Below are 15301 nucleotides of genomic sequence, written 5' to 3'. Positions count from 1 at the left end.
AATCTAAAATCTAAACCCTAAACCCTAAACTCTAAACCCTAAACCCTAAACCCTAAATCTTAAACTCCACCCTTTAACTCTAAACCATAAGTTTGTGACTTTTGATAAAACATTAAGTGCTATTTTTGTGATTTTTGACCTTGAGTGCTAGTTTGGGAACAAAAACTTGATGTAGTGCTATTTTTGTCTTTTTCTCTTTTTGTTCCCAAACTAGCACTCAAGGTCAAAAGTCACAAAAATAGCACTTAATGTTTTATCAAAAGTCACAAACTTAGGGTTTAGAGTTAAAGGGTGGAGTTTAGGATTTAGGGTTTAGGGTTTAGGGTTTAGGGTTTAGGGTTTAGAGTTTAGGGTTTAGGGTTTAGGGTTTAGGGTTTAGAGTTTAGGGTTTAGGGTTTAGGGTTTAGGGTTTAGGGTTTAGAGTTGAGAAATGAGGTTTTGGGGATAAGATTTCAAATTTTGAAAAATAAAAAAAATAAAATTTTCAAATGATAAAAGAGAAAAAGACAAAAATAGCACTAAATCAAGTTTTTGTTCCCAAACTAGCACTCAAGGTCAAAAGTCACAAAAATATCACTTAATGTTTTATCAAAAGTCACAAACTTAGGGTTTAGAGTTAAAGGGTGGGGTTTAGGATTTAGGATTTAGGGTTTAGGGTTTAGAGTTCAGAGTTTAGGGTTTAGGGTTTAGAGTTTAGGGTTTAGGGTTTAGGGTTTAGGGTTTAGGGTTTAGGGTTTAGAGTTTAGGGTTTAGGGTTTAGGGTTTAGAGTTAAAAAATGAGGTTTTGGGGATAAGATTTCAAATTTTGAAAAATAAAAAAATTAAAATTTTCAAAGAATAAACTTAGAAAGGTGCTATTTTGGTCATTTTAGTTTTTGAGTGCTATTTTTGTGATATAAACTTAGAAATGTGCTATTTTGGAGATTTGTCCATGATAAAATGCTATTGTAATCATTTTAATTTTTGAGTGCTATTTTTGTGATATAAATGTTATTTTGGATATTTTCCCTAATAATTTCCTTCAAAATATTTCAGCGTAATTAAAATGGGCTTGGCCTGACTACGATAAAAGCCCAACTATTTTCTGTTCAACCAATATTCTTCTTGATACCGATTGTATTAACAGAATTGCCACCAGGAAGGACCAAGAAACAGACTTGAGAGAGTCATTACAATGATCTCTGTCTCCCGGTTGCTGTCGCCTCGATTCTACGCTATTCAACAAAGGTTTAATCCGACAAAACCCAGTCTCAGTCTGTTTCCTTCGGTTTAAATCTCAATTCTCGTCAACCGTTGTTTCAGGAGCGTCGTGAAAATGTCTGCTTCTGCGACTCAAACGGCCGGAGGAGTCTCTCACGGGTCAATGGCGATAAAGCCTCCTTCACATCCTACTTACGATTTGAAAGCAGTTATCGAACTAGCTCTAGCTGAAGATGCTGGTGACACAGGTTCTCTCATATCACACTTCTTATCAGAAAAAAAGTTTCGATTTTTATTTGATTAGGTCTATGGGTTTCTATAATTTGAGATTTATTTTGAGTGTAGGAGATGTGACGTGTATGGCTACGATACCGTTTGATATGGAGGTGGAAGCTTATTTCTTGGCGAAAGAAGATGGGATTGTTGCTGGAATTGCTCTTGCTGAGATGATCTTTGAGCAAGTTGATCCTTCTTTGAAGGTTTGGATCTGTTTGTGTTGGTTCGGTTGAGTGATGTTTAGTGATATGTTGAATCATCTCTCAGGTGGAGTGGATGCGGAAGGATGGAGATTATGTTCATAAAGGGTTAAAGTTTGGGAAAGTAACAGGGAATGCTCATAAGATTGTTGTTGCTGAACGAGTTGTGCTCAACTTTATGCAGAGGATGAGCGGCATCGCCACCCTTACCAAGGTTTCTTGATTTTCACCACTGTAGTTTCTCAAGTATTGTCAAGTGATTGTTGTGGTCACGTTCACATAGACTTAGTGATAATCAGTAAGAAGATTCTATGGTTCATCTTATCGGTTATATAGTCTGTTTGATTCTTTGTAAACTCTGGGGAGGTTGGTGATGAGCTTGTAGAGAGAGAGTTGATGAGTTTGTTTCTTGCAGTTAATGGCGGATGCAGCATACCCTGCACGTATACTGGAGACAAGAAAAACTGCTCCTGGTTTGCGATTGGTAGACAAATGGGCGGTACGTTCTACACTTAAAATGGACACATTTGCCGTAAATCTTAATCTCTTTTTTTTTTTTTTATGATTCTGACTTAGCTTAGGTGCTGATTGGTGGAGGCAAGAATCATAGGATGGGACTATTTGACATGGTGATGATAAAAGACAACCATATCTCAGCTGCAGGAGGTATAATAAATGCTATTAAATCTGTGGACGAGTATCTAACGCTAAAGAATCTCGATATGGATGTGGAGGTGAATCTTAATACCTTTCAGTGTCTTAGCGCCTGCAAGTTAGAGGTGAAACAAACTATATCTATATATATTATCTTTTTGAAGGTGGAGACACGGACGCTTGAGGAAGTGAGGGAAGTGTTAGAGTATGTGAGTGGGTCCAAGACTAGGGTGTCGAGAATAATGCTGGACAATATGGTAGTACCGTTAGAGAATGGAGACGTTGATGTCACCATGCTTAAAGATGCGGTGGAGCTAATCAGTGGGAGAGTCGAGACAGAGGTATAAAGACATTTTTCTTTAGAGCAACTCTCTGAAAAAAATACTCAAAAACTCATCATGCAGGCTTCAGGAAACGTTACGATTGAGACAGTACACAAGATTGGACAAAGTGGAGTTACATTCATTAGCAGTGGAGCTCTGACTCATTCGGTTAAAGCGTTGGATATCTCACTGAAGATTGATACAGAGTTGGCTCTTGAGGTCGGAAGAAGGACTAAACGAGCCTAGAAGTGTTATAGAGAAAAAGAGTATCTTTACTTTTATCTTCCCAAGAAACAGAGAATCAATAAATCATAAGAGAGACAGTGATGAATCTGACTACAAATTAGGCTACTACAAATACTAAACCGTTTGTCCTTTTTTTTTTGTAATAAATAATACTATAAACTCCTACCAGCTACATAGCGGAGACATGGATGATTACTCACTAGCTCTCTCTAAAAACTCTCTGCTCTTTATGTACAACGAAATGCAGAAACGTTGAGAAGCAGTCTATGCATCTATACATATATGGTTTTAGTGGTTCATCAACTTCAAGCAACGGTGATCTCGTTTCCTCCTCTTTCCGCCATGAAACTCACTCGTTTCTGCATATCAAAATGTTTTTAACGTTATTAAGCAATGTTTTTTTTTTTGTTTAGTAAGAATAAAAATTCATGTTTTGAAACTTTTGTTCTCGAGTGTTGACTGTAAATATTATGCAAATACTAAATACCAGAGTATAATAACATTTCTAAGTGGAAAAGCGGCATGCAAAGTTTGACTCCAACAAAGTTATCTCAATCTACTCCGATTTGTCCGATAAAAAGTGAATTATTTTCAACACATTTTATTATTATTCAAAACTGTTTACCAAAGACAAAAATAGCGCTAAATCAAATTTTTGTTCCCAAACTAGCATTCAAGATCAAAAGTCACAAAAATAGCACTTAATGTTTTATCAAAAGTCACAAACTTAGGGTTTAGAGTTAAATGGTGGGGTTTATGATTTAGGGTTTAGGGTTTAGAGTTTAGGATTTAGAGTTTAGGATCTAGGGTTTAGAGTTGAGAAATGAAGTTTTGGGGATAAGATTTCAAATTTTGAAAAATAAAAAAATTAAAATTTTCAAAGGATAAACTTAGAAATGTGCTATTTTGGTCATTTTAGTTTTAGAATGCTATTTTTGTGATATAAATTTAGAAAGGTGCTATTTTGGAGATTTGCACTGACGATTTAAATTAACAGTATATTTTTGACTATTTTACTACGTACAAAAAAAGAAACAATATTACTCACCGGACGAGATTTGACTCCTCTCGTGGCGGCGGTTGTGGCTGTGTCTATGGCGGCGGTAGGCTCGTCTCCTCCATCCTCACGACGTTGTAGCGTGTTCTGAGTTGCTTCGCTGCGGCTGTGTTTAGCCATATAGAGAGCAGCAATCTTCTGAGTGGCCTCAGCCTCTGTGGCACCTTCCTTAACGAGTCTTTCCAGCTCAGCCCTTGGAATCCTCAGCTTCACCCTCACCGCTCCTCCTTCTTTCTCCTCCGTCTTCGACCATTCTCCTGCCGGTTTGAGTATGGAGAGATCGGAAGATGATCTCCTTGCAAGCATGAGGTTCTCAAGCCTCTCCTTGGCACTCATGTGTATTCCCGATCTTACCCTTCTCGGTGGACATTCCTTCACCGGCTCCACCACGAAGTACAGCCGCTTTGCCTCCAACATCTGCTTCATCTGCACACCGACAAAACTCAAATGCCTCAGTTTTTGTATGATATTTCGATTATATCCATCAAAACTTAGTCATTTGAAGAAAATTAATTACCTCAAGTGGTTTGGCTCGAGCACCGTAGTGCTTGACGGACTCCGACTCTAACAAAACGTGGCCGGGAAAGTCTTTCAAGACTTCCTCCGCCGTCACTGGAGTTTTCAGTTTAAAAGTCTCGCCGTCTATTTTCATGACTTTGGTCGTTTTCTTCCCGCCTAGACTGTTACCCATCTTTGATTATTACTTCTTTTCTCTGGCAACGAAAAAAAAGAAGAAGATTGGATCTTTTAAATTATATTTTTGTTTCAGTTGATGGCGGTGAGTAGAGGGTGGTGTCGTTGGGGTTATAAATGACATGGGGTTGCCAAGACATGTGCTCATGTGAAGATTGTAGATACGTGTACAAGGAGTCCAGTTTTTTAATTGCAATAATACAGTTTACATGTGGACAAAGCCTCTGACTATATCTATAGAATTTTAGGTTTTGTTGTTTAAATCACGTTAGCTTATTATTTCTGATTGAAATATTCAGTTCTGTTAAATTTGTTCAACTATTTAACTAAATAATTGTATTATTATATTCTACTGGTGTGAAACGCCTGTAACTACCAGAGATTATAGTACCATAACTCGTGAAATACATGTTTATATCAAAGAGAGAGGGCATTTTCTTACTCGATTTTGTATACATAAGTTGACGTTGATGAAATCCTCTGGAAACTAACAACATCTCCATTGCAGATTGTAAATATTTTAGTATCATTAAGTTATACAATTAAAATTTAATACTAAAAATCAAAATAACATTAAAATGATATAGTTTTCATAATATTTCATATTTTATGAATCTTCGTTTAAAATCCATTCGTATACTATTTTTATTTATTAATATTTTATCATTTTATATATATTGAGATTTCTTTAGAAAATAATGAAACTACTCTCTGTAATCAATTTAGGGGATGTATTCAGCTGAGAGTTTCGGGTGATTTGTATTAAAATGACAAATTCATTGTTATTGAAACATGAATTTTAAAAACTCATTTAAAATCTACTGTTATTAAATTTGACATTTCTTAAAGTACTGTGAAATCTACTGTTATTGAAAATATTTTAAGTTGTGGAGTTTTAAAGTTTTCAGTTGATTTTAGGGTGTTTGTGTGGGATTTCTTAGTTAAAAATATTTAAACTCAAATCTCATAGTTTTAGGTGATATTCTAGAGTAGTTTAACAAAAATCACTTAAATCTCTCCAACTTATTGAAATCATCTAAAACCCCATTAAAAATCAAATCACATCAAATGTTAAATTGAATACATCCCCCTTAGAGTTAGCCAGAGAAAATAGTACATGAATCAAATAAAACATTATAAAAAGAACTAAATTGCTAACCTAAACTTATTATTTTTGGTTCAACATGTCCAAGTATACAGAAGTATACAGAGATCATAAGAGCACCTCCGATAGAGAATTCTACCCATTAGAGTTTTAAACATGTGTACATGTATATGTATATATTATATATGTATATGTAATTGTGGGGTCCATAATTTTATGAAAACCCCAATCCAAAGTTTCTAAACCCAAATGTTTTTTAGAAACTTTGGGTTAGAGTTTCCATAAAATTATGGATCCCACAATTGCATATGCAAATATAATATATATCTATACGCATGTTTAGAATTTTAATGGGTAAAACTCTCCATTGGAGATGCTCTAAGACGTTGAAGTATACATATATCTCAAAAAACATGAAACAAAATATATATTAGATATTTTTTCCCAAACAAGAAAAATGTAAATTACTAATTAAGGTTTTATATTTAAGTAATAATATGTTCATGGGATAATATTTTTCTACGAGTGCAGACGTTTCAAAAAAATAATATTCTTTCTATTTTTTTAATAGATGACGTACTGAATTTTTTTTCAAATTACATCTTTTTTTTATTTTCAATGTAAAATTATTAGTTTTATGTAATATAAATTTTTATATTCAACAGATTATTTTTTTAGTTGAAATGTGATTTGTTATATAGTTAATTATTTTGTCTATAAAACGTAAAAAAATAATTTTCTTATTAAACTGTATATCCAACTCCAAAACGTCATATAATAAAAAAAATTAAGAGTATTTTTTAATGTTTTTACACATATTAAAAATTTATTTAATTTTTGATTATACATTATTTTTTGTGATTAACTATTTTCACAATTTTTTACCAATCAAGATTCAATAAACACAGTTAGTTTTTCGAAGTTTATAATTTACGATTATTACCAAATAGAAATATACTACTACCTCCGTTTTATTTTATTTGTCGTTTTAGGTCTATGCACAGATTAAGAAAACATTTAATTTTGCATATTTTCAACATAAAAACATCATTACCGATACACCTAACCAAATTTTAACCAATATAAAAATAAATAGGAGAATATTGTTAATAAATTTTGTATTGAAAACATAAAACGAAACTTAAAATGAAACAAAATTTTAACTCTAAGACGACAACTAATACGAAACGGAGTAAAATGTTTAAAATATATCTTTCTCAAATAGCTTTTTCTAAAAGATAAATTATTTTGAAAAAAAAGAAAGAATAAAATTATTCGTCCGAGTGTTTAACTTTTGGGGAAATGGATTTTTAGGTTGAAAAAAACAGGACTTTGTAGACAATTTTGAACTTGACTACATTATGCGGTCCAACTCTTCAACTCTTGTGGACCACATATATATTGATGATTTGATTTGGTTGATGTACACATGCATATGGGTTAGTAAGGTTAAGGGTTGGTAATTAGAAATAATCATTGTATTTTGCTCTTAATTATTTACTCGATTGATACTTTACGTTGATCACGGAAGCAAAAGGTGTATGATTAAGGGAATAACCTATCCCCGCCTTCGTCTTCCATTGTAGCCGTACATCTTTAAACACACTTATACTAGGGTCACTCCTGTCTAATTTCTTAACTACGGCCCACTAACAAAGTAGCTAAAAGATGAAAACTATATAAATGCAGTGGACCTAATTGCAAGTTATCGACTAATGTGGGAAAAGTCCAAGTTGGTCTGCTTCGCAATACGGAAAACTCATTTTTATGACGTAACAGCTGACACAATATATATCTACAAATCATTAATCACGATTAAATCAAATTGCCAACCCCTACATTACTATGCTAAAAGCCTAAAACAAAAAAAGTCAGCCGGCAACATGGATCTTGAAACTTTATTTCTAAAGTTTATAGGCTCCACTTTAGCAAAACTAACAGATTACCCTGAGCTTGGGGTTACACATATATATAGTAATGATACACGTGTTTGCTATTTAATTAAATGTTGTTTACATGTTTACAAGTTTACAAGTCAAGAGATAAGAGATGTTCAAAGAACGTTGTGAGACGGACCATGCAGGTAAGTTAGCAAGTACGTAACGTAATCATCTTTTTTTTTCGGATGAATGTTAAATTTATTCATCAAAAAAGCCATATCATATAGAATGCATACTGTTTGTTTATGAAAATCTCAAAAAAATCCCCACCCTTTTACTATCTATTTTGGAACCAAAATTGTGATAGCTGCGTGCAATCAAGTATGTGCCTTTTATATTTTGTAAGTTACAAACGCATTGCATTTCATGCGAAGTTATAGCCCGATAACATATTCAACCACGGATTAAGCACTTATAACGAATACATAATCGAATGTTGCTGCGGGTCAATATAGGTCCAGAGCCTATACAAAGAAAATGAAACAGCCTCCCCCACACACATTTTTTCATCAACATTTGGGGCCCCATGTATTCAAACACAGTAATTACATGTAGTTGAATTTAAACATCATAATATTGCATTTTAGTTTGGTACTTCTTAATAGATTCCTTTTTAATAGACATATTTAGTGTATTTACAATTTCAATTATTTATATAATTTTTTTGTGAAAAAACATGTTTTTGAAAATTAGCCTAATTAGGCCTCCAAAAGTGTAGGCACGGCACTGTATAGGTCATAGGTATATATAATTTATGAGTTATTTTTGGGTTCACCCCCTAGGACCAACCAATAGAAAATTATCATTTTAAATCTAGTATCTTTTAATTAAGGAAACCAAATAACTTGGCAAATTATATTATTTTTTCAAAATAAAATTTAAAAATAAATAAAAAATAATATATAAAAAACGAATTCAAAAAAAAAAAATGTTGTCAACAAAACACTAAACCCTAAACTCTAATACTAAACCCTAAACTCAAATCCTAAACCCTAAATCCTTGGGTAAACCCTAAATCCTTGGGTAAACCCCTAAACCCTTGGAAAAACACTAAACATGTTGTCAACAAAACACTAAACCCTAAACTCTAATCATAAACCCTAAACCCTTAGAAAAACCTTAAACCCTTGGGTAAACCCTAAACCCTTGGGTAAACCCTAAACCCTTAGGTAAACCCTAAACCCTTGGAAAAACACTAAACATTTGGATAAATTCTAAATTATAAATCTTAAACACTAAACTCTAAATCTTAAAAATAAATATTTTTTTTAAATAATCTTTTTTTAGAACTATTGTTATTTTTATTTATTTAATTTTTTATTTTTTTATTTTAAAAGCATAATATAATTTGGCAAGTTATTTTGTTTCTTTAATTAAAAGGTAATAGATCTAAAATGACAAATTTATATTGGTTGGTTCACCATAGGGGGTGAACCCAAAAAAAAGTCATAATTTATTCGTACGAAACTTACTGACTTAGATATCATTTATAAATACAGTATTGCGCACAATTTATTAATTAGTTATTGGCTTCTAGATCACATAAAACGTACGCCGTGATTCAAATTAAGCAGCTAGAATAAGCTTGGGAGGACACATTATAAATTACATGCTCTACTGATTAATAAAAACCAAATCTGTTTGAAAGTATTCCACTATTGTTATCATGTGACTACGGAGATAGAAATTTATTATTTACAATACATTTGAATATTTTCAAAACAAGTTTATTTGTGAATTACATCTCTTTTGAGATTAGTCTAAATCTTTCTATAGATCCAGAAAGTTACTAGGTTAACAAAAACAAAATTTCGTAGCTGGAAAGTTCAATAATATTCAATTTTTAAGTCCGGTTGCCAATTTTATAATATCTAAAGAAATATCTAAACAAGAAAATTCTTCATCCTCGTATCCCTACTTTTCTCTTCCCGAGAAACAAAAGTCAATAAATGAGAAGAGAGACAGTGATGAATCCGACTACAAATAACAAGCCGTTTTTTCTTTCTTTTCTACTCCATTCATTCCGAAAAAATCCATGTCCTAGAGAAAATTGTTTCAAAATGAAACTTTTTTTTTTACATTTTCAACAAATAATTAATGATAAGTTGTAAAATTCAAAATTATAATTATATATTAAAATTTATTGATTAAAAGTTATGAAAATGACTAGTTACAAAAAACGAATGCACTGGTGATCAAAATTTCGTATGTTTTTTTTTAATATGTGTAAAATATCTTATTAAAACAATAGGAATAATAAATAATATAAACTCTAGCAAAACAGTGATGAATATATTCACGAACTCTCTCTCAAAATTATTTGCTCTTTATGTACAACGAAATGCAGAAACGTTGGGAAGACATGGATGAAACAGTCTATGCATGTATACATATATGTTTTTAATGGTTCAACTTCAAGCAACGGTGATCTCGTTTCCCCATGAAACTCACTCGCTTCTGCAAATGATCAATTTTTTTCAACATTATTAATGTTTTTTGTTTAGGTAAGAATATAAATTTATGTTTTAAAAATAATGTTCTTGAGAGTTGGGTGTAAATATTATGTAAATACCATAGTATATAAGAATAAAAGCAGCATGCAAAGTTTGATCCCAGTAAAAATATCTCAATCTACTCTGATTTTTCCGATAGAAATGAATTATTTTCAACACATTTTATTATTATTCAAAACTGTATGATCTTCCGATTATAGTCATTATTATACCCATCAAAACTTGGTCATTAAAGAAAAGTTACTTCATGTGGTTTAGCTCAACCACCGTTGTGCTTAACATATTCGGGGTCTAACAAAACGCGGCTGAGAAAGTCTTTCAGGACTAAAAATGTACATTTATGAAGTGTTCTATATCAGTTTGCAAAATACTATAGGAGCTAGTACATATCTGTGTCATATAGATAAAGTTAAATGTGAGTTCATGTTTTGTAATATGGTTGAGCTTAGTGAGTTTGGAAAAGGAAAAAAAAATTTAAAAGACAAACGGCGCAAAAAAAAAATGTTTGAAAAATAATTTTCTTTTAAAGAAAAAGAAAATTTTCTTAAAATTTTAAGGAAGAATTTAGGAGAAAGTTTAAGTTTGTTATACATGGAGGACGTGTCTCTGTGAAGAAATTGCCTCTGAAAAAAAAAACAAAAGATATTTGTTTGGTGCTTGTATAATCAAGCTTTTGGTGTCACTGTTTTGTGTTAGGTGTTTACGTAGTTGTTGACGTACTTTCAGAGATTCGGAAGTTTGATGTTTAGATTCAGAGAAAATTTAGCTCATGGATGGTTAATCTTGATAAATTGAAGTGTAGATTCTAAGGTGAATTTTAGCTTACGATTGAGTTATCCTACATAATTCTTATAATAGAAAAAGACAGTATTTCAGGAGGTTGTACATGTTGTATGCTAATTGGTGTATTTGTTTTCTTGCCTAGTGAATTTAGAAAGGAAAATTTGTATTTTTTACTTTATGCACTTTATACTCTGACACCATCCTCACTTACATTTGATATCAAAGCAGATCAACTAAGTCACTGATGAGATCCTAAAAGGCGAGGACATAAAATGGTTAAAGTAGAAGAATATAGTTTTTGAATCGGAATTGATGCATGCATATCAAAAGAGAACATCTATGACAAGACCATCACATCTTGATTCATACAATTATGGATATTGGAAGGTTCATATGCAAGCATTTATCAGTGATCTTTATGATGACTATTGGAGTTCTATTGTATCTTGGTGGGAGTCATATGGTGATGATTGATGATAAGAAGGTTGAAGTTCTTAAACCAATAGATCAATAGACTGCTACAGGGAAGAAGATTTCAAATTAAAATTCTAAGGCCTAAACTGTAATTTGTAATGCGATTGATGCAAACTACTTCAAGTTAATTTCTCAATGTAAATCAGTTCTAAAGGAATGAAAAACATTGGAAAATATGTTTGAAGGTTCTACAAGTGTCTACCTAAACAAAATAGATATGTTAGCATCTAAATTTTAGAATTTAAGTATGGATGAAGAGGAAACCGTAGCTCGGCTTTGTGCTAAGTTGTGTGACATATCTAATATATTTTTTTTGCATTTGGAAAGTAGTACAAAAATAATAAGCTAATGAAGAAGCTGAAGAGATCGTTTCCAGCAAAGTTTGAGTTAAAGATTTCCGCTGTTGAAGAAGCTCATAAACTGGATAAGATGACTTTTGATGAGTTTGTTGGGATTTTTCAAGCTTTTTTGTTGAGCAAATCGTATGGAGATATGGATAAGACAAAAGAAGATCTATATAGAATTGTTTTAAACAGTTCATATTCAGAAGATCTTATGTCGATGCTCTCAAGAAACTTTGCTGAGTATTTGAAGCAAAAAGTAGGCAGGAAAGAAAATGGAAGAAGAAGTGACTTCGGTAATTCATCATCCAAGATACAATGAAATGGATTTGGACATGTTCGCTATGAATGTGCGAATTTTCAGAAGTAAAACAAGAACATAAAGGTTAAGTATGGTTCTTGAAATAATTCAGAAGGTGGTGAGCAGCTAAAGAACTTTGTGTCATTCACAACTTTGAAGTCGAGTTCTCTAAAAAATTTGTGCCAAGATCTACATCAACGTCAGAACGTGTATCTGAATGTGATAGTGATGATGCTGGGAGTATTGAAAATCTTGATCTTGCTAAGAGCTATTAAAATCTATATGAGAATTGACTCAAGCTCGTTGAGAAAAATTTAGTGTTGCCTAAGGAGAAAGTCAAGTTAGAAGCTCAAGTTGATAAGAACTTAAGTAAGCATCTGAGAAAGAAGAAGCACAACATGCTACTGTTCAACTTCAAGAAACACAAAAGGATTTGAGGATGCTGGATAATGGATAATGGGACAAAGTAACCAGATCATCTTTTCAATATTAGAAAAAAATTGATCGGTACGTAGGAGAATATTCAAAAGTTGAAGATTTTTTTTGCCAGCAGAAAAACCGAGAATGTAGTTGCATATTTTGAAAAGCCAATCGTTAAATTTGTTGTAGGAACTGCAACATCAACTGATGTAAAGAATACAACTGCTATGAGTACTGCTATATCGGCTGCTTCAGGTAAAGTTTCCAACCTTAAAAGTGCATCTCAACGAAAGTTTCAGAATGTTTGTCATCATTGTGGAGTTTTTGGACATATTAGGCCAAGGTGTTTCAAGCTGTCGAGAGAAGAATCAGATGAAGCAAGCTTGTGATATGAGATTTCATGATCCACTATGTTATTCTTTTGGAGTTCAAGGACATGTTCGACGTGATTGTTTCAAGTTTATTCAAGAAGTTAATCATAGAAGGATAAGGCTCATGAGATTTGATCACTATGAAGATGATGCAATGAGATTTCATCTTTAGTTTGGAGGACGTCGATCTTCATATATATTTTTTACCATGATGTGACTCATAGACGAAAATTGAAGATGTGATTTTCTATCTAGAGGTGATTAGTTCACATACTTAGTCAAAAAGAAGGAGATTAAGATGTGTATTTATAAAATTTTCTATATCAGTTCGCGAAGTACTATATGAAGTAATACTTGTGTGTGTTATTAAGATGGAGATATATGGTAGTTTGTGTTTTGTGATGTGGTTGAGCTTGTTAAGTTTGAAAAAATACAGAAGATATGTTCTTGAAGAAAAAGAAAGAAGATATGTTGTTGAAGAAAAATAGACATTTTTCATTAAGCAAAAAAAAAGTTTGCTAAAAGAGTAAGTTTTCCACTAAAGAAAAGGAAAATTGTTTGAAGTGTTCTGGAAGAACTTGGGAAACAGACTTAGGTTTGTTCTATAAGGAGGACGTACCTCTATCAAGAAAGTTATCTCTGAAAAATAAAATAAAAACCAAGATTTTTTTGTTTGATGTTTCTATGGTCAAGCTTTTAATGTCATTGTTTTGCGTTAGATATTGATGTATTTGTTAAAATACTTTCAGATGTATGGAAGATAAAAGTTTAGATCCAAAAGGAATTTAGCTGAGGGTTAAGTGATCCTGATAAATTGAAATGTAGATTTTAGGATGAATTTTAATTTAAGATTAGGTTATCTTAAAAATTATCATAATAGAAAATGATTGTATTATATTAAAGGTTATGCATCTATTTGTTAGATGTGTTCGTAAATTGATGTATTTGTTTTTTTATTCTAATATTTTTTTTTGAAATTTTGTTTTTTTTTTTACTTTTTACATTTTGTACTAATTTCATCGGCACCAACTTATAAAGATTTTTTCCGCTGTCATTGCAGTTCTCAGTTTAAATGCCTCGTCGTCTATTTTCATGACCTTGGTCGTTTTCTTGCCGCCTAAACTGTTACCCATCTTTGATTGTTTTCTCTGACAAGGAAAAATAAGATTGGATCCTTAGATCATATTTTTGTTTCACTTTATGGCGGTGAAGGTGGTGTGTTGGGGATTTAAATCATATTTTTGATGTGCTCATACCTGGCTTGTGATGCTGAATCGATGCCATACAAAGGACATGATGATAGGTTGGGACTGCAAGCTAACCCACTTTGTCTCCTCTGCAACTCTCATGATGAATATCACAACCACCTCTTCTTTGAATGTGGTTACAACTTCGATCTCTGGTCACTAGTTTCCTCTCGCTGCAGAGTGAGACCCTCAGATCATGGGACCAAACCTCCTCTCTAATGGAAACACTCACTGATGATAAAGCATCTAGACTCCTCACTCTCCTCTCCTGGCAAGCGACACTGTACTGGATCTGGAATGAAAATAATGGTCGACTTCATGCAAGTAATTTCCGATCAGCCGTGTCCTCTTCTCTCTTCTGGATCTTCATATTCGAAACAGGATCCAAAGCTTCAAAGACATAAGTCCAACCTTATCATCGAAAATGATTCAACGGTGGTATGCCACACACTACAAGAAAACACGCATGTTGCAAGGGAAATTTGTGGTGGAAAAAATTCCTCGCAAATTTGCAACGGATCTGCAAGCGCATTGCGACGAAAACAATTTTCCTCACAAAACACTCGCAAATTTGCGTCAAAATATTTTCCTCGCAAAATTGCAACCAATTTGCGAGACTTTTCCGTAAACTCACGCAAAACCATCGCAAATTTGCGATAGAAGTTTTCGTCGTCGCAAATTTGCGATAGAAGTTTTCGTCGCAAATCCGTGACAAATTTGCAAGGGATTTGCGTGTCAATTGCAATATCATATACGTTCGTTGCAATTCCGCCACAAAAAAAAACAGATAGGTTGGTGATACACGTTTTTTGTTTTGTGTAACTAATTTATGAAAGGCATTTAATATCGCAAATTCGGTTGGAAAAAATGGATAGGTTGGTGATACACGTTTTTCCAAAGTGTAACTAATATTTGCAAGGGACAAATCTCTCTCGCTAATCCCTTGCAAAGGGGAGGCATCGCAATTCCGTTGCAATATCTGTCGCAATTCCCTTGCAAGTGCCTTGCAAATATTTTTCAGGTGTCTATATATAGCAGCTGTGAGAAGTGAGCGAACATTGGAAAAAAAAAAACGAAAAAAAATTAAAAAGTTGAGAGAAAAATGGCATCCGGACATGAAATATACGCGTTACGGGTGAAGTGACGAAAGAGTATCG

General features: G+C 32.8%; 2 protein-coding genes across 2 annotated transcripts; one reads left to right on the top strand and one right to left on the bottom strand.

The window, feature by feature from the left end:
* Positions 1-1086: 1086 nt before the first annotated feature.
* On the top strand, positions 1087-3198 carry LOC106437949 (nicotinate-nucleotide pyrophosphorylase [carboxylating], chloroplastic). The gene is made up of 8 exons (XM_048748285.1): positions 1087-1227; positions 1303-1448; positions 1546-1679; positions 1744-1890; positions 2092-2175; positions 2258-2410; positions 2495-2671; positions 2735-3198. The coding sequence occupies exons 1-8, from the start codon at positions 1175-1177 to the stop codon at positions 2897-2899; spliced, it is 1059 nt and encodes a 352-aa protein (XP_048604242.1). The 5' UTR covers positions 1087-1174; the 3' UTR covers positions 2900-3198.
* Positions 2908-4782, bottom strand: LOC125581967 (uncharacterized protein At1g66480-like). Its single transcript, XM_048748286.1, has 3 exons — positions 4474-4782; positions 3948-4382; positions 2908-3258 (listed from the first exon to the last, which is right to left on the bottom strand). Exons 1-3 carry the CDS (start codon positions 4645-4647, stop codon positions 3205-3207), a joined length of 663 nt encoding a protein of 220 aa, XP_048604243.1. The 5' UTR covers positions 4648-4782; the 3' UTR covers positions 2908-3204.
* Positions 4783-15301: the final 10519 nt, after the last annotated feature.

This window comes from Brassica napus, chromosome C2 (assembly GCF_020379485.1).
Source record: "Brassica napus cultivar Da-Ae chromosome C2, Da-Ae, whole genome shotgun sequence".
In the NCBI taxonomy this organism is placed as follows: Eukaryota; Viridiplantae; Streptophyta; class Magnoliopsida; order Brassicales; family Brassicaceae; genus Brassica; species Brassica napus.
This window is presented reverse-complemented; position numbering and strand designations above follow the sequence as displayed.